The sequence below is a fragment of the Miniopterus schreibersii genome (assembly GCF_964146895.1).
Source record: "Miniopterus schreibersii genome assembly, chromosome: 2".
Classification (NCBI taxonomy): Eukaryota; Metazoa; Chordata; class Mammalia; order Chiroptera; family Miniopteridae; genus Miniopterus; species Miniopterus schreibersii.
In genome coordinates, this window is record NC_138102.1 from 80871497 (window position 1) to 80890935 (window position 19439).

General features: G+C 34.4%; 2 protein-coding genes across 8 annotated transcripts in view; both read right to left on the minus strand.

Annotated features, from left to right (window-relative positions):
- ZC3H13 (zinc finger CCCH-type containing 13) overlaps positions 1-9681 on the minus strand; it is an 84486-nt gene extending 74805 nt beyond the window's left edge. For 2 of the 7 annotated variants that reach the window (XM_081130779.1, XM_081130778.1), the window contains exons 1-4: positions 9303-9366; positions 8279-8324; positions 2787-2909; positions 2349-2458 (exon numbers count right to left, since the gene is read on the minus strand). In XM_081130779.1, the coding sequence (XP_080986905.1) occupies positions 2349-2458; positions 2787-2909; positions 8279-8290 (245 nt within the window). In that variant the 5' untranslated portion in view covers positions 8291-8324; positions 9303-9366. Of the gene's footprint in view, positions 1-2348; positions 2459-2786; positions 2913-8278; positions 8325-9302 lie in introns of all 7 variants that reach the window. The other 5 variants (XM_081130783.1, XM_081130780.1, XM_081130784.1 and 2 more) reach the window with 3 other exon arrangements.
- Positions 9682-10447: 766 nt separating this feature from the next.
- Positions 10448-19439, minus strand: part of CPB2 (carboxypeptidase B2) — a gene marked incomplete at both ends in the record, with an annotated part of 30827 nt that continues 21835 nt past the window's right edge. The window contains 4 exon segments of the mRNA XM_081127743.1: positions 10448-10495; positions 10497-10633; positions 14427-14514; positions 16317-16519. Of these exon segments, the coding sequence (XP_080983869.1) occupies positions 10448-10495; positions 10497-10633; positions 14427-14514; positions 16317-16519 (476 nt within the window).

The following is a 19439-nucleotide window of genomic DNA, read 5'->3' on the forward strand; positions in this document are numbered from 1 at the left end:
ATATTTATATATCATTATATAAGAATATATTTGCAGACATAAACTCACAAATCTCTATAATTTTTCTAACTGTCCATGGCTCCTAAATTTCAGAAAAAATAATTAGTTTCAGCTTAACACTAACATATGCTGGGTGGAGGGGGTTAATGGGGGGAAAAAAGAGGGACATCTATAATACGTTCAACAATAAAGATAAATAAAAACACATATGAGCATCACTTACAAGCTTTCTCCCAATACCAATCAAAATGTATACTTTAAAATTCCATGGGGTGGCAGGTACTGGTAATATGAATAAGCAACTATATGTGAGCTGAGAAAAAAACAATCAGTAATTAACAGCTTAATTTGTTTTCTATTAATCACATTAATATACAGGGTGTGACAAAAGTAGGTTTAGAGTTGTTCATATGGATAATACAATAATTAATAATAATACAAGAATAAACTGTGTTTTGAGTACTCACAACTGTAAACCTACCTTTGCCCCACCCTGTATTAGTTATAATTGAAAATAAAAAAGTAGAAAGATAAAGTTTTAAACCACAACGTTGCAAAATTAATCTAGAAGCAATAGTATTACCATCTACACGTATATGTGGTTGGATGCAACATTAACAACTGAGAAAATACTTTATGCATCTTGAGAATCAAAGTTAAATAGAGGAGTTTGTGCTATTCTTGTAACTTTTCTTAAATTTAAAATTATTTTATAATAAAAATAAAGGATTCATAGCAATATTTTAGACAGTGATTTTATATTCTGCTCTGGAATTTTTTAATTAAGGAAAAATACACATGTTTATATTCAAACACTGGTAGGTCTTCATAATTTAAATTGGAAATTTGATAAATGGCTGTTCAATTATTTCACACCATTACTAAGTAAGAAAAACAAAGCAGAGCTAGAAAACATACTACCTTTAAAGAATAGTCCTAGAACATCTTTAAAAAAGTTAAAGAATATGCCTCTCTTTAGCCATCAAAGTATAATATTTTTAAAAGATAAAAACAAATCACATATTCACATCTATTTCAAGTAACAGTTGATCAATCAAATCAATTTCTTTAGTTTATTAATCATTAATACAAATCACATCGTTAATGAAGAAATAATTTCAGTTAATTCACTTTACAGGATCTCATGAACATTTACACATTTATATTTTATAGATCTGTATTAAATGTTTTAACAGTTAAAGCTGAACTTAAAAATAGAATTTATCAGTACATAAATCCTTTAAATTATAATTATGATGTACATGTAAATTTTTGTGTGTTCTGGTTTCCTGAATATAACAAAAATTTATTATAAACTTGTTTCTATCCTAAAGAACACCCAAGTATAGTAATAATAAAAACAAAACATTAAAATTATTGAAATAGTTTCCTAGGTATGTGTTTATACAGGTAATTAAACTTATGAAGGCTAATTTCACCTCAACAACAGAAAAGACAAATGACAATCTAAATACAAATGAGACAATATTCAGCATCACAAGTAAACAAAAATACACAACATTTAAGTGAACAGAAGGTTTAAATTTTAAATTCTACTAAACTTCAAAATCTATAACACACAAAAAAATTCACTCAATTAAAAAAAAAATCTTCAAATGCTAATGTTCAATTTTGATACTATTCCTGTAGCCAAAGCAATCAGCACGCACAATTTTAAAACTAGGTAAATTATTTCTTTGCCAATCAAGTTTAAACTCTTTCTGTGACAATCTTTATGTAAGCTACATTTTTAAACACCGTAACAAAATCATCATAAGGGAACCAAAAGGAAAAATAAAAGGTCTTTATTAGGAAAGATTTAGTTTTGCCTTCATTAAAGACAATAATATAATGTTCTAAATAGGTACATTTATTCTCATATAAATACATATTTTCATTTACATTAACACACTGTGATAAGGATTTGGCAAATGCATTTTAACCTTCAGAGCTTGCATTAGATTATTTTTTGTCATTAAGATTTAAGTTTAGAACATCTTAAAAAGCTAAAATTATATCCTATTTAAATTTTAATAAAATTCTGTCTTAAGCAGCAGTTTAATACATAATTGGGAGAGGGGAGGTAAGCCATACATATATTAGAAACAAGGTCTATTGTCAAAACAAGTAAATATTGAACAAATAAGTTAATTTTAAAACAAACATTTTATTAATCTTGAATTTAACAACTAAAAAGATCTTGTCGATCTCTGACTACATATCAGTAAAACTACTACCAAAATAGAAAATCTGACCAAACATATGGTTTTATTTCAGATTTTTATATTAGATAAACTATAAAAGCCATCTTCTAATTGTATATGAACAATTCAAAGTTCTCAATTTACCTTCTGTAATTGCTGCTATAACCTTTACCACGGGGTGAAAGGCCATGTACGAATCTACATGTGTTTCCATAGAGGCAGTTGCCAGTCTTCAGCCAGTTACGGCACTGTGTCTAAGAGACAGATATTACTATGTAAATTTCATATTTATTCATATTTATTTCTGGACAAAAGATGCTAGTGGAACAAAGTTAAAACAAATGCTATCAAAATTCCAACTAACCTGAGATATACATTACTCCCCAAATAATAAAAACATCAGAGGGAAAAAAAAAAGAAAAATCTACAAACCCTATCAACCCTTTTCAAGTCTTTTCATGAAACACACTTAAAAATTTACTGAACATTCCTACAACAACCAGCTCACCTTTATGATACAAATCAGTATTTCAAGAATAGGACTGCAAGAGAAGCCCTATGACTGTACTAGTGACAACTCACCTCTGCTGTACTGCCAGTGCTGGGTCCAAGCCTCTCAAATACACTGGGTCGTCGGGATGTGCTTTCAGATATGGTCTTTGTATTTTCCACTGTGACTTTCCTTCTAATTTTTGACATTTTGTACTACTTTAACAAAAGAGAGAGAGAGAGAGAGAGAAAGAGAAAGAGAGAGAGGGAGGGAGATAAAGACAAAACTGTAAAATTCTTCAATATGAAATAACTGAGCCCATAACTTGCAAGTAGATAAAACTGTAGATAATATACGGGATTTTTCTCAGGGAGAAAACAAAAGAATAGGAGAGGTCACATGTAAATAAAGGTAAACAGAAGTTATCTCCTAAGACATACTTTATAAGTCAATTTATAACTTTGAAATCTGTTGGCTATAATTTTACCTCTTCTGCAGAGTGAAATGAGTAAGATTCTACTTACATAGCTAAGTTTTCATAGTACATTCAACCTCAGAAAACACACCATAAAACAATTAGTTTCTAAGTTCCTTATGCAGGTCGTTTCAATATTTAGTAACTATCTTTTAAAGAAAAGCTGTACTATCATTTTCCATTACTTGGTTATCTGGAAAAGAAAGCTATGTCAAAAAATGGCAAAACAAAATCAGGTGAGAGTTTTATTGATCGTAGAAGTTTAGTTTTATACAATTTAAGTGATATTAGTTATGTTCTAAAGATCAACTTGGGAGAAAAAGGAATACTATTTAAATATTTTCTTTGCCTTACAGTAGCCAAGAAAACAGCAATCAAGGATATGTATTTTCCAATAATACAAAAAAATCTCTCTCAATGTTGATGACTGTCTTTCAAAACAGAAAGGCCGCCCAGCCAGCCTGGCTCAGCAGTTGAGCATCAATCTATGATCCAAGAGATTGGGGTTCTATTCCCTGCCAGGGCACATGCTGGGGTTGCAGGCTCAATTCCCCAGTATGGGGAATGCAGGAGGCAGCTAATCAATGACTCTCATTACTGATGCTTCTGCTCTCTCCCTCTCCCGTCCTCTCTCTGAAATCAATAAAGACATCTTTTAAAAAAACAAAAAACAAAACAGAACAGGCTACAGAACTAGAAAAAGTAAAGGTGTTTCTACAGTCTATACTACATTGACATAAAAGTTAAAGGTGCTAAAAGTAATAAACCAGCTATTTTACCATTGCTAGTAAAAGAAAGACTAATCATAAATATATTTTACGAAAGTAAATAAAATATTAAAAACTAAAACTATAATAGAAAACTATCCAAGTATGTAATCAGGTAATTCAATTGGAAATGAAAAGATCAGAAAACAGTTCTATGATATACGTTAGAAAACAATACTGAATTCTAGACCATAAATAACCTAAAGATTACACTACTACAGGAACTGCTTAAGAGAAAGAAAAAAGAATTTAACAATATTACACTTTATACCATCTAAATATTAGTTGAAATCTTATTAGTAGTCAAAATTAGTTACTAGAATGAACAACGGCAGCTAAAAAAGTAAAAGTTCTATTTGGTATGAACTGGTCTCTATAAAGTTCACAAATGTTTTTTTTTTCTTTCTTGTTTTTTTAAAATATATCTTTATTGATTTCAGAGAGAGGAAAGGAGAGGGAGAGAGAGAGATAGAAACGTCAATGATGAGAGAGTCATTGATCAGCTGCAGCCCACAACCCGGGCATGTGCCCCGACTGGGAATGGAACCCCGATCGCCTGGATCCTAGGTCAATGCTCAACCTCTGAGCCACGCCCGGCTGGGCCACAAATGTTCTTTTAATGTGTTTCAAAGTAACTGCACTTCACTTGAAAGAAAATTAAATCATGGTAGTACCAAATCAACACTAAAAAAAAATTATTAACAATGTTTTGGTTCAGTTAGATACTTCTTTTCAGGTCACATTTTAAAAGGACCCAAAGAATAAGTACAATATTTGACAAATGAACCAAGAGGAAACTATGATATAATACAATACAGTAGTTTTAAATTGGAAAAATTTAATATATTCTTTAATATAAAATGTAATCATTATTTTAATAGTTTAACTACAATTAATTTTTAGTGATTTGTTAGAAAATAACTTTAAATTACAAATTATAAAAAATTAGCGTAGTGTCACATAAATAAACAAGTATCTGCTGCGACATAAAATGTCAACTGTTCTTTAAGTAAGAAACTATACAGTGAACCTTACATAATAGAGTTAGTATTATAAGACAATCTTTGATTTAACTTTTCTTAGGCTCATTCTCAGCCCAAATGTGAATTTACAGAGGAAAAGTTGGTAAAATCTCTTATGCCCATTTGATTTACTTAACATAAAGTACTAAAAGCCAACATGAGTGGAGATGAGAAAGATGTAGAAAATGTAGAGCTTTAACTGAGAAAACTACTATTTTACAATTTATAAGTGAGCAGAATTTGAGTAAGTAAATATATCACAAAATATATAGGAAAAGTGAGAAAAACACAGTTTTAAAGTTTCATTATGTTACTATAAATATTAATATATAGATTACACTGTAATGCTCATTCACTAATTTTAAAAGCATTTGTTAAACTTAAAATCAAATGAGTTTTAAAAGTTCCTTATTAGCTATTATTAGTTATCTGGAACTTGGAAAGGAGGCACAGCATCCCACTACATTCTCTCAAAGAAAAACTAACCCTAACCTTACATTTTTCCTCTCCACTATCAATTAAAATGTTAGTTCTGTCCTCAAAATGCCTATTCCCAATATGCCCTCACTTCCAATATACCCTCCTCCAAAAGAGTCAATGGTAGTGTTTTCCACAGTTGGGGCAACAAGCTATTTATTATTATACTTGTAACACTGGTCATCTATCATCTCCTTTCTTGTTTTTCTGAGGGCTCCAGGTATTAACTCTTGTTTCTCCTCCTGCTCTGTAAGCTGTTGCTTGGATCAGCACTCTTCTCCCCTGACCTGCTGGAAAGGACAGTCTTGAAGCTTCTTTCCAACTCCAGACCCCTAATGTGAGCTTTGAAGATTTCAAAGGGTTTGGACTGCTATGTCAAAGACAATCAAGTGAAGACTAATGATTCCATATTGCCCCTCTCCTTGTATTCTTGCCACTAAAAAAGTTCCTTCACTCATATATAGACATAAAGTTGCTTTTACAAGTGACATAAAGAACTACTCAAGATTCACCTACATACTATTTATCCCAGGAATTTTACTTCTAGCTACTGTTGAGTCTACCAACTTAAGGAAGAACAGCAATGAAGTAAAGATGTGTTTATTCTCCTCTTTTCTCAGAGTCCAACAGTGTCAGACCTTGCCCTAAATGGCAATGAGTTTGAGTACCAGGTCTAGCCTACAGGAAGGTACTAGACTTAAAACCCCAAAAACAACTGAAACAATAAGGGGAAAAGTAGCAAGTGGAGTTTTCTAGTTGAAAGAAAGAGGAATTCTTCTGATCTATCTAGCTAGGAACTTCCATCAGTAGTCAACAATAACAAGTTATCTAAATATTATTACTGAAACATTCATGAATTTGCATAGATAAAATGTTTTATGCTTGCAAAGAATACAAAATATAATACTTTCTATCCCATTTGTCTAAATATATACACATAATCTAAAATACACTAGGAAAGCATTTACTTATATATAGCAATAAATTAATTTGAAACTATATTACCAACTTTGTGATTTAATTAGAATTCTCAAAATAAAAATTTGGGCCTACAAAGGAAGATAAATACCACAACAGAATAAAATGCAAATCTGATGGGGGTGGGGGGGAGCTTTTTCAATTAATATCTAAATAGGCTTCAATAAGTAAATACTTCAGAGCATCAGAGCATATGAGAAAAGTAAGAAATATTAAGATAAAAATGCAAATATTAGTCTTCCTTAGCTAAGAGACTTTGAAGGTTTTCTCTCCAGTTTTGTTTTCAAATTTTTCTTTGGTTTTAAGTTGCCATCACCCTTCACATCATGTCTTTCCCAAACACCCGCATTATCAAAGCCAGAGTGACACTGGTGAAAGTGTACTGAGTTATTTCCTATTTCTCCTCTCCATTTTCAGAGTTAATAAAGATCAGAAGTTGTATTTTTCCAATTGCAAAAGAAAGATAGGGCACAAAGTCTGAATCATTAAGACACAACAAAAAAGGGTCTTAATATATGGGAACGGTCTACCCCCTCAAAAAACTTACAAACATACTATAATGTTTGTAATTCATACTATAAATTTGACTGAGAAAGAAAAAATATACAGCAGCTTCTTTTTAAACAATTATTTCTGCCCGCCCTGTTGTGGCTCAGCGGTTGAGCGTCAACCTAGGATCCAGGCGACAGCGATTAGATTCCTGGTCAGGGCACATGCCTGGGTTGCCGGCTAGGCGGCCGATCAATGACTCTCTCACCATTGATCTCTCTCTCTTCCTCTCCTTTCCCCTCTCTGAAATCAATAAAGATTACTTAAAAAAAACCCCCAAAAAACAGTTATTTCTGAGGCCTAATCACTGAAATCTTGTCAATAAAACATGTATCAGTTCTAGTATGCTCACCTCAATCCTTAACTAAACCTTTTTGAGGTCTCACCTTCTGGTAGCAAAAATGAAAGCATAATCTGATGAGCAGCAGCATAGTATTAGTAAACTGTCAAATAACTAACCAACTAAAACTACATAAATGTACTAACTGGTAGTAGAATAAACCCCTATCCACTGCAGTTCTAAAATAAAAAAAGGTTATGTTAAAAATGAGGTCCCTTCATATTTGTATTTCATAATTTTGAGAGAAAAAAGTTAGGTTTATTTGATGCAGTCTGCAAGAATTTTTTTAAAAGAACTTTCTAAAACAATCTTGCAGATTGCTTATATGTAAATAGACTAAAACAATTCCAAACTGAATTCTGAACAAAACTGGCAGAACTAACATGACTACACAAATATGAACAAGGCAATAGTGTTGCACTTTGCAGAAAAAAGAATTTGTTAAAAAGACTATGCACAGAAAAAATCCCATGCTGGTAGGTAACTACTATAAAGTAAACAGAACTGCAACATACAAAACTACTAAAAAAAAAAAAAAAAGAAGAAAAGACACTTTATATATCAACAACAGTTAATGTTTCAACTGCTACTAAATATCTGCTGAAACAGTTCTAACTCTATATGACAAGGAGAGTGGGGTTTGGGGGAGATAGGGAAACCAACCTGCACTGAAAACCAATTCTTCAAATAAATGTATGTTAAACTTTGCTTTCTATATGTAAATGTCAATGCATATTATAATACAAATTAACACTGATAACTTGTACTGAAGTAAAAACAACACCCACTTGTTAGTTTACAGATATGGAAATTGGATGAATTTGCATATCTTAAAATATGCAATAAACGTTCATTTCAAATCATCAATAATTAGGAAGCCAGTAAAAGGCATGTATGTGATCAAACTGGATCTTACCAGATCCACACACTTAGTTTCACCATGCAACTATTTTTACAGACACAAATTGCTACATACCTGCATCAACATTCTCAGTCTCTTATTGAAATTGTCATGTTACAATCTAAGAAATTGGAAATTGTTTGAAAATCTATAGATTATGTTCACAAAACTCTCCAAAATATTTTCGCATAGGTACTAAATATAGTAATTTCAATTATTACAGAACTAGACTCTGCTAATTATGTGTGGACTGTTCTGCATAAGCATATTTAGATTTACTGCAACATTATCATGAACTTTGAAAACTTGAGGTGTGGAGATCATTTCCAAACTTGGTAAATTATTTCTTCACAAAACCAAAAACCTGAAGAGACTGCATATGCCCCTAATTTTCAAAGTAGTTCAAATTATCTGAAAACCTCGCAAAATAACAGAATAGCTTGACTAAACTCTAGAGACAAGATCCTACCAATATCATTTAAGTACTATCAACTCCAAATAATTTTGCAGCTACATAACTTTTTTCAAACATCAGATAATGACAAACATCAGAACCTCTCCTTCATTCCTCCTTCCCGGTTTCTGACATAGTTGCCCAAACTACCTACTACCGAGGGAATGTGAAGATGATAAAGCAGCACTCCTCAACTCCGAGGGCTTAAGTCGTTAAATTACTGCTGCCGGGAATTAAGAAAGACCAAATACAACCAAAAGCAAGATACTTTCCCCGAACAGGTCTGGAATGCGTAAAAAGGAAGCTTCTAAACCTAAAACCGTATTCGTACAGCGTTTCACTGCATTCAAATGCGAATACCACGCAAGGGTTCCCAAGCCCACCTCAAATGGTAATGATTAAGCCTTTCATCTCAATGTCCCGGTCCCCTTAGACAAACTCGCAGAACCCGAACGAGGGCGAGAAACGAGGCCTGAGCACAGCGAGCTGTCGCAGAGTTGAGAGAGGGATGCTCAAGGAGCTCAAAATCCTGGCGTGTGCCCGGCGGGGACGGAGCCTACGCCGGGCCTTCCCACACCGTGTCAGCCCAACCACCGCCTCCCCGGGACCCCGATACTCCCACCAATTCACACAATTCAAGCTTACCTCCTCCCCAAGCTCCCTTCGCAAGCACACTGCGGAGGCGTCACCGCCGCCACCGCTCCGAGGATGGGGGGATGCGACCCTCTGTCCCCGCGCCTGGCCCCGGGAGGACGACGACAAGGAGAAGGAGGTGCGCGAGCGGCTCCCGGGAACCGGCCCTCGGCTAGCGAGGGATCCCGGGGGCGGCTGAGAAGCGGAACTCGCCAGCCGCTTCGCCAGGATCAAGCGAGACTGGGACGTAGAGAGGAAAACAACGAAGGGAGGCTGGGGAATAAGAAAATGCAACGAAAACACTTCCAGGCCGCGAAGAGGATCGCCTCAAAATGCCGCCGGAAGTTGAGGGTTTGCCCTGTTCCTCTACAGGCCTAGGCAGCTTCCGGCTGCCAAATTAGTCGTCAGCACGCAGGCACCGCCCCTTTATGGACACGCCCTCCGTCCTCACGCTGCGGGGCGCAGTCGGAACCAGCTCTTCGTGAGATCTCTGCAGGGGAGACCCGGAGCCTAGAACTTCTCAAGCTCAAGTTCCCAATTAAAAGTGACTTTAAGAGGAAGAGTTTCACTCTTTTATTACATAAATTCTTGCAATAAACGGCTGTGGTAAATGCCACATTTGTTGTCGAAAGTAAATACATTCATTCGATCTACAAAGTTTAATGAACGCTGAGCTGGAGGGCGACAGGAAGGTGTTTGTCCTTCCTGACACCCTTCCACTTTCTGGGCCATTCATTGTCTTTTCCTGTGGAACAAACGGACCGCACGGTTGTGTTTTTAGGGCACAAGCAGAAATTTGTTGAAAATGTGCAGCAAAAATATTTAACGTACTTCTGAAAAACCTTTCTTTTTGTTGTTTAGGGTCCAATGATTTGCATTAAACTAATTATTAAAATTGCTTGAGATGGTTAGTCAAACGTCGTGAATAATAATAATAAAAAACCCAGTACCTAGCTTCTTACAAGTTAAAAAGAAAAGGGGGGGGGGAGGGAAAATGTGAATTTATTTACTTAATTTATTTTGTTCTTTGACAAAACCAAGGAGTAGGAGAACCTTTTGTCAAAACTATTGATAAAACTTTAAAAAAACTGGTACAATGATTTGGTCTTGGAATCGCTAAATTAAAATGTGGGAGCAGAGTGAAAAAATCAAGAGCATTAAACATTCTTGATGACATGCCAAGCTATTTTAGAGACAGTGGCAAAGAGCTTCTCTGCAAGGGGGTTCGATGAAAAGCTTTGGCAGCAAGAATCCATATTTTCCTGTATCTCGAAGTTCAATTGTAAAGGAATATTTGATGCCCAAGTCATAGATCCAGTCATCTGGACCTCCAGGAGCTAGGTCTATAGAAGAAAAAAGAAATTACTTTTTGAAATACAGATGTTTCAAGTTAACTAACAAAGTGTTTTTTCTCCCTAAAATTGAAAATTGCTTTGCATTTTTCTGATTATTAAGTAATATACATTTCTGGTAGAAAATGGAGGTTGATGGAAAACAGGTTAAGGAAGAAAATAAAAATTATAACTTTACCAAGAAGTGATAATCACCATTAACGTTTTAGTGCTTCCCCCCCCCCCTTTTCAGTGAAGGCTTTAACCAAAAAAAAAAAAGTTAACTTACTTTTTAAAATTTTCTAAGTTAATTTTTTTCCTATATAAATAAGGTCATTCTATACATTCTGTTTTATAACATAATACCTGTGGTGACCAGCTTTATGTATTGATGAGTTCAAATCAAATCATCTTTAACTCATAGCATTGCACTGTAAAGCTGGATGTAAATTAATTTAAAAATTTATTTGGAAAACTTTAGATTTTTTTCCTAATTTCTAAGTAACATAAACAACTTTACAATTAACAACCTTGTTTATACATAATTGCTTCTTTGTTCCTTTAGAATATTATTTCTAGATTGCTAACATAAGGGTATGTACTTTTTACAATTATTCTACATGTTGCCAAATAGCTTTCAAAAGAATTTACCAATTTATACCTGCACTAGCAAGGTATGACTATGCCCACTTCTCCCTCCCACATTATCGTGGAATTTTGCATTTCTGGCAATTTTATGGGTGAAAAAAATAATATCAAATTGTCTCGCTTTATGTTTCTTTTATTACTGGTGAATTGAATGTTTTGCTTGTATATTTATTGTCTATGTTTATATATATTTTTATCAATTGTCTTACTCATATTCTTATTTGGTTCAATTTATAGATTGTTTATAAAAGGAACATTAGTGTTGTTAGCCCTGTGTAATATGGGGAGAATATTTTCTTCTTATTTGGTTATTTAGCTTTCAACTTGGTTTATGACAGGGTTTTTATATAAAAATATTTTATCTATCTGGAATTTATTTTAGAGAAAGACATGTTAGTAATCCAGTTATTTTTTTCTAAGTAACATCAGGTTTCTCAGCCCAATTAATTGAATAATCTAACATTCTTAACTGATTAGAAATGCCTTCTTTATGAGATACTACATCTTATGTATTTGAAGTTTCTAATGTATTTTAATACTTGGTTGGGGCAAATTCTCTCTTATTAGTCTTATTTTTCAGAATTCTACAAGCTCTTCTACTAAATGTATTCTTTCAAATGAAGTTCAGGATCATTTGAGTGTTCATTGGGATTTATACACAAATTAATTTAGAACAACTGACACATTTTTTTATGTCGCTTTCCCACTCAAAAACATGGCAGGTTTCTCCTCTTGTTTATCTTCTTTTATGTACACCAGTAAAATTTTCTAGGTTTTTAAAAAATATATAGAGTATATAGATTTGTGTTTGTACATGCATATATATATATTTAACAATGAATCCACATATATGTTTGTATCTATATGTAATATGTGTGCACATATATATATGTACATGTATAGAAAAAGTAAGACCTTTTTTTCATTTTATTTTCTACCTGATTATTTTCGGTATATAAGAAAGCTATAGAGTTGTATGTATTTAGTTCATAGTCGGCCACCTTACTCAACTTTTTTTTAAAAAAATATCTCTTTATTGATTTCAGAGAGAGGAAAGGAGAGGGAGAGAGAGAGATAGGAACATCAATGGTGAGAGTCATTGATCGGCTGCTTCCTGCATGCCCCCAACTGGAGATCGAGCCAGCAACCCGGGCATGTGCCCTGAATGGGAATCAAATCCCAATCGCCTGGATCCTAGGTCGACACTCAACCACTGAGCTACACCCAGTTGGGCCTCACTCAACTTTTTAATTGTGACTAATATTTTTGGTTAATTTTCTACTGTTTTCCATGTAGACAATCATATAATATGCAAAGTGATCATTTTTGCTTATTTATAATACTTATACTTGAATGAATACAAATGTGTTTACTGAAACATTGTTTTAATATTGAAAAATACTCATCAACAGTGGATTAGTTAAGTTATTCATTCAGCAAATATTTCTGACAACAGTTACAATATTTGCAATTTATTCTAACCATTTTCCTATGCTTACACGCACATACACATAAATGTGTCCAAATGAATGAATGTGTGGAGATGGGCTGATTTCATCATAAGAGGAAGTTTACTCTATAAGTTCCTCTAGCCCTGAGGCACTATGGTCATGCTTTGGGGAACAATAGTAGAAAAGAAGATGGAAATCAAGAGAGCTCTGAATTGTGAAAGGAAGTTGTGGGGTTTATCTGTGACAGAACGGGGACCTGGGTCACAAAAGGCAGCAATGGACCAGTGACACCAAGAGACAAAGATATATCATGTGGACCAATCTGGCCTCAGTTTTTTTTGAGTCAATTTTGGGTTGCTGAGGAAGAAGAGAAAATTTCCGGTTCTGGACTTTCTACTAATAAGGCATCTGGTGCTCAACTAATTTATTGAAAACGATATAATGTGATTATTAATATGAATGTGTTTTTATAACCCTGTAGAACACACTTATTAAAGGAAACTCTGGGACTTTGAATATATTGTCTCAAGGCCTTTTCACATGCTATTCCCTCTTCCTGGTTTCCCCCCACCTTTGTTTAGCAGCTGCTTCCCAGATAGGTATCCCAGAAATGTCAGCTACAGAGAGAGACCTTCCCAGGCAACTTTAGCTAAGTAGCCTCTCTCCTGCAGTCATTCTCAAGTCCATAAGCCAATTTTACTGTCCTTACTTGTCAATGGAACTATACTATATTTTACCATTTAATTTCATTCATCAGTGATGGAAAACTTTTTCTGTAAAGGACCAGTTAGTAAATATTTTAGGCATTGTGGGTAACACAGTCTATGTCACAACTACTCAACTCTACTGTCATGAAACTATCATAGACCACAGATGAATAATTGTGGCTGTGTTCAAATAAAACTTTATTTGGGGACACTAAAATTTGAACTTCATATAATTTTCAAAGTTCACAAAATCTTTTTTTTTTCTACCATGTAAAAAACTGGAAAACCATTCTTAGTTCTCAGGCTATGCAAAAACAAGCAGTAAGCTGGACATGACCTACCTGTCATGATTTGCCAATACTTGGTTAAATGTTTATTTTCTGTTCCTCTTCTCCCATCTTCCCTTGAAGCTTCAAAAGAGTAAAATCGCTGTCTGTTATCCCATTGTGCGTACAAAGGAGTCCCTCAATAAGTACTTAGAACATTTGTTAAGAGTTTGCCACATACATATTCTTATCACTCTGATAGAAACCAAAGACATTCAACTATACTGTGCTATGTGCTATATATACTCTTGGGCACAGGCTGTCACTAAAAAGCAAAAAATGTAATGGTTATACACTAGATGTGTATAGTGTTCAACCTGCACAACCTTACATGGTGACCTTGGACATCTTACATATTCTTTTCACCCTTTATGACCTTTTCTGTTTCACTCAACCAGTGTGATGCCAATTCTTTAATCCCTGCTCTATAGCAATGAGCATATTCCCTAAATATCATTTTGTCTTCTTTTTAAATATTCACTTGCTAATATAGCCTACTCAGTACTGTCATAGCTATTATGCTTCCATTTGTAATTGTTATAATCCAATTGTTTTATATGTGACCTTGTTTAAAGATTCCATTTAGAAAAATTAAATCTACATGGAAAAAACAAACACACAGATTTTTTTTAGTACCTCACAGTTTTCTAAGACCTTAAGAAGAAATACTAACATAAACTTTCTGAGCCAATGTCATATGTATATCTGGTATCTTTACTAATACTCTCAATAGTATGGACTGCTTCACTGGCCAGTAGAGACTGAAATCAATAGAATATGAAATTTCAGTTAATGTAAAGCTTTAAAACAGGACAGGTAGAAGTTTCTAAAAAAACTAATCATATATTAATTGGCTCAAGTTATATATATATGAAGAAATATAGAGTAGGATGGTGGTGGTCAGGAGTTGGGGGGTGGGGTAATGGGGAAATGTTGGTCAAAGGATACAAACTTCCAATTATAAGAAGAAAAAGTCCTGGGGAACTAATTTACAGCCTGATGACTATAATATTGTATATATACTTGAAAGTTGCTTAAAGAGTAGATCTTACATGTTCTCAACACAAAAGAAAAAATTGTAATTATGTGAGATGATAGATGGTTTAACTCATTTTATGGTGGTAATCATTTCACAACATACATGTGTATCAAGTCATTGCATGGTACACCTTAAACTTACACAATTTTATGTGTCAATTATATCTCAATAAAGTTGGAAAAAACTGTACATATGAAAAATCTGCATTTACCCAAAGGTAAATCAAGAAGAATAAATTAACTTCAGAGGATGCTTTTTTGCTTTATGGAAATCACAATTGGATGACTCTAAAAATAGACTCTTCCAATACCTTGAAAATTTTATTTAATTTGAAGAAAAACTTAATTCTCACCAGCCTTTTATAGGAATTTATTTATTTTGTAAAATGAAATATAACTATATTTCAAAGGCAAACAACTTGGGGTTATCTTATTCTTAGACAAAATTATCACCAAACTTTAAATCCAATTCCCTTCTCATTCTCAGAAACTCTATTTTACTCTTTTGTAAAATGTCTAATAATTTCCTAAGACTCATCCAACAAAAAAGGTATTGTCTCTGGTATGAAGCAGGATAATAACTAAGTCCCATGTTCCACTACATTTGTTTCTAGCTTACCCAGATCTTTTCTGAAGCTGGGTGGTATTCACTGTTACTTTCTTGAATAACCCAGAGAAATATCAGTGGATACTACGTGCCATTCCTTTGTTCAAAATAAAAGTTTGAATGGAACCCCACTGTCTACAGAATGAAATGCAAATTTATCCTAACATTCAAATCAGCTTACCTTATCTTCACAAGCTGACCTCATCTACTTTCTGATGGTATCGGCCTTCACTTTGGCACTCTCACAATCTCCTGAACACACTTCCTGTGGGAAACACCATCTCTCAGCTTGGAAGGTCTTCCCTTCCCTGTCCATCTATGGAAATCCTATCTTTCAATGTTTGGCTGAAATTGTATCTGTTCCTTGTCATCATAGCAATTTATCATTCCCTTTTCTTTACTTTTACTGTGTTTGTCTAATACATTCCAAAAAGTAGGGGGGAGAGCTGTTCTTGTCTCAGTGCTGCAATTGGAGATACTTTTAATAGGACCCTTGGGGGTTAGGGATGTCAGCATGCAAACAATTCCTAATGCTAGTATCAAATTGATGAGTGTTGTGCTGAGACTTAATCTGTGGTGACTATTGCAGAAAGCTAGGGACCAAAAAGCAGATGCATAATTCCAGAAACTCTTGTCCTGGTCCTTGCTTATGTAACTTTACATGTAGATCACATCCCGGTGGAATGGTTCCCTCCTGACCTTCAGTGAGGGTCTGATTTATTCTTAAAGAGCCCATCTGCTGGCCTGAAGTTCATGTCCTCAGGGTAAGACCCTGTTTTTTATAGTCCTTCAATGAACTTTTATCCTGGGTTACTCCTGTAGAGTTAGGCCAGAACTGTAGAGGAGTTTTTGATTCTTGAACTAAGTATTATTTTATTTCTGAAATGCTAATGATAAAAATAATTAAGCAGCACTTACCAGTTCCTCATGGTCCTTGCTTTTGCTTCTGTTATAGGAATATGGGAACACTATCTTCTGGAAGTATGAATGCATCGTGATGTAAGCTTTAATATGGTTGATATTTCTTCTCAAGAAATTAGCCACCACCTTCACTTCTGGTTCTGACTCGGGGTAAAGTCCACAGTAGATTTCTGAGCATGAAAATCTTGATGCACCCTTCTCTGTGGTGAAATTGATAGGCTGAAATTATGAGGGAACACAAACACCACTGTAATTTGTGATTTCCCTTATAATGTATTCTCCTAATACTATGGTATAACATTTTTAGATACTGGATTAGATAGAGCTCTGTTTATGATGTCCACTAAATGTTATGTTCCTTTTGAAGTCAATTATTTATATGCCTTCATAGCAGACACCCTAACAGTTGCTGCCTGGGTGAAGCCATCTTGCAACCTTGAGAAGGTCTAAGAGAGCCTCAGAAATGGTAGCCCTGTCTCCAAACTCTTGGTTATATGAGAAAAATAAACCACATTTTCTTTAATCCATTATAAGTTTGTTTTTATGTAGTTTAAAAATTGCTAATTAGCATAGCCCATAAAAGAAACGACTTATTTGGGAACTCAGAATATACAAGTCTGCTTTCAGTGCTACTTCTAACTTGCTGAAGTGGTTTAGTAAATAAAATGGGATGGTGATATTTGGTGCCAGAATAATGTTTACTCATTCCTTTGAAAGATTATAGCATATATTACTTTGAATGGTAGCCTGTCTCCCAATACTTTTCCTTTCTGTCCCTAATTCATAGGGATAGATCCCCAGGGAGCCACCTCTGACTGAAAAACTATTTCCTCCTGGAAACAGTTGATGAGGTCTGAATTGGGTCCTAAAAATCTAAATCCCTGCATTGATAACTTGAAATCAAGATGAAGATCCTAGTCTCAGTTCAGCTGCTCTTTTGAACAAAGGAGACAGCAACAATAACACCGCCGACTGACACCCACAGAGCACATGCTCTGTATCAGGAACTCTACAAAGATCTACACAAAGTATTTCACTTAATTCTCACAGCAACCCTATGAAGTATATGCTGTTATTTTAGGAGATGCAAATTGGGCATTCTTGTTGGTAACCATCCTTTACAATAAGAATTTATGTGACAAATTGTTAATCACCCAATCACTTTACTCTAATCTTGGCTTTGGGTAAATCTATACTTCAATTTTCTTATCTGCTAAAAGGAAAAAAAATACATTGAATGAGTATTTAACGAGGATCCAATGAGCTAATGCATATAAAGTGCTTTGCACAGTGCCTGGCAGATACTAAGTGTTTACTGTCTGTTATTTCTTATTGTAGTCGTTGTTGTTGTCGTCGTCGTCATCATCATCATCATCGTCTGTACTGGGATCCAAAAAAGCCAGTCTGCATCACAGAGATGAGATGGGGAGAGAAAGGGCTCACTGAGTCCCCTGTGCTGCTCCAGGCCGAGTTCTGGTCTGTGTCTGTGCCCAGCTGCATCCTTGTCTTTGAGTTTCTTCAACCGCTCCATTACCCTTACAGAACCTGTCTTTCTTATTTAAGCTTGTTCTGTTTTCTTCCTGTTATTTGCAGCAGAAACAACCTTAATGTTTGTTAAACATTCTTTGTCTCAAAGGAATGTTGTGCTAAACATCCAAGGCCTTCCCAAGTATTTTATTTGTTTTAATTTTTAACCAATATTATGATTGGACAAACCACTTTTGAGAGTCTGGTTAACTTTGAATACTCCTGACCTTTTTTCACTGATATATAGTTCTAGAGAATAGAGTTTATACAGGGTGGGACAAAAGTAAGTTTACAGTTGTTTGTATGGAAAATAATACAATAATTGATAAATAATAATACATGAATAAACTCTGTGTTTTGTGTACTCACAACTTTAAACTTACTTTTAAAAAAATTTATCTTTATTGTTGAAAGTATCACAGATGCCTCCCTTTTTCCCCATTGACCCCCTTCATCCTGTACCCACCCCCTGCCCCACCCTGTATATTGGGGGTAGACATAGGAGAGGACGTGAAAGAGTTAAAGGAAGAGGCTGTGTCTTAATATAAATCCTCAGACCAGAGCTGTTCAATAGAAATATATTGTAAGATATATATTTAAGTTTTCAAGTAATCATTTTAAAAAAAGAAACAGGTAAAACTAATTTTAATAATATAGATTATTGAACCCAATATGTACAAAGTATTATTATTTCAAATGTAACCAATATAAAAATTATTCATGAGATATTTTGTTACTTTTTCACACTAAGACTTCAAAATCTGTGCACATTTTACAATCACTGCACATCTCAATTCAAACAAGCCACATTTCAAGTGCTCGATGGCCATATGTGACTAGTGGCTACTGTAGTGGACAGTGCAGCTTCAAATCTCATTCTAGAGATGGCAAACATTTTAGTAGAAGAGCCAGGCAGTCAGGAAACTTAAGTTTGAGACTGCTTTCCATTAAGCAGGCATGTAAATCTGAGCAAACTAGCTCGTCTAAGTGCTTCACCCGTACCAAGAGGTACCTGGTCTGCCAGGTCCCTTGCAGTTCAAGAAATATCAGGAGAGGCAAATTCATAGAGACATAAAATAAATTAGAAATACCAGGAGCTGGGAGAGTAGGGAATGAGGACATATTGCTTAATGATTACAGAGTTTTTGTTTGGGATGATGAAAGTTTTGGAAATGAATATTGGTGATGGTTTAACTAGATTGTGAATGTACTTAATGCTACTGAATTGTACACTTAAATGGTTAAAATGGCAAATTTTATGATATATATATCATAAGATTATATGATATAATATACAGTATATACCCACTGCAAAAACTTTGTAATTTAACTTACCTTTTTTTTAAACTTACTATTTTAGAAAATGAGTTGATCTGTCTTAAAAAGTTTGAGACCAGAGGTTTTCACAAAATGCCCCTTGTTATAGACTGAATTCTGCCCCCCCCCCCAATTTATGATTAAGTCCTAATCCAAAATGTGCTTTATTTGCAAATAGGGCTTTTAAGTAGGTAATTAAGTTTTAATGAAGTCATAGAGGTGGAGCCTTGATCTAATATGGCTGATGTCCTTATAAGAAGAGAGAGAGAGAGAGAG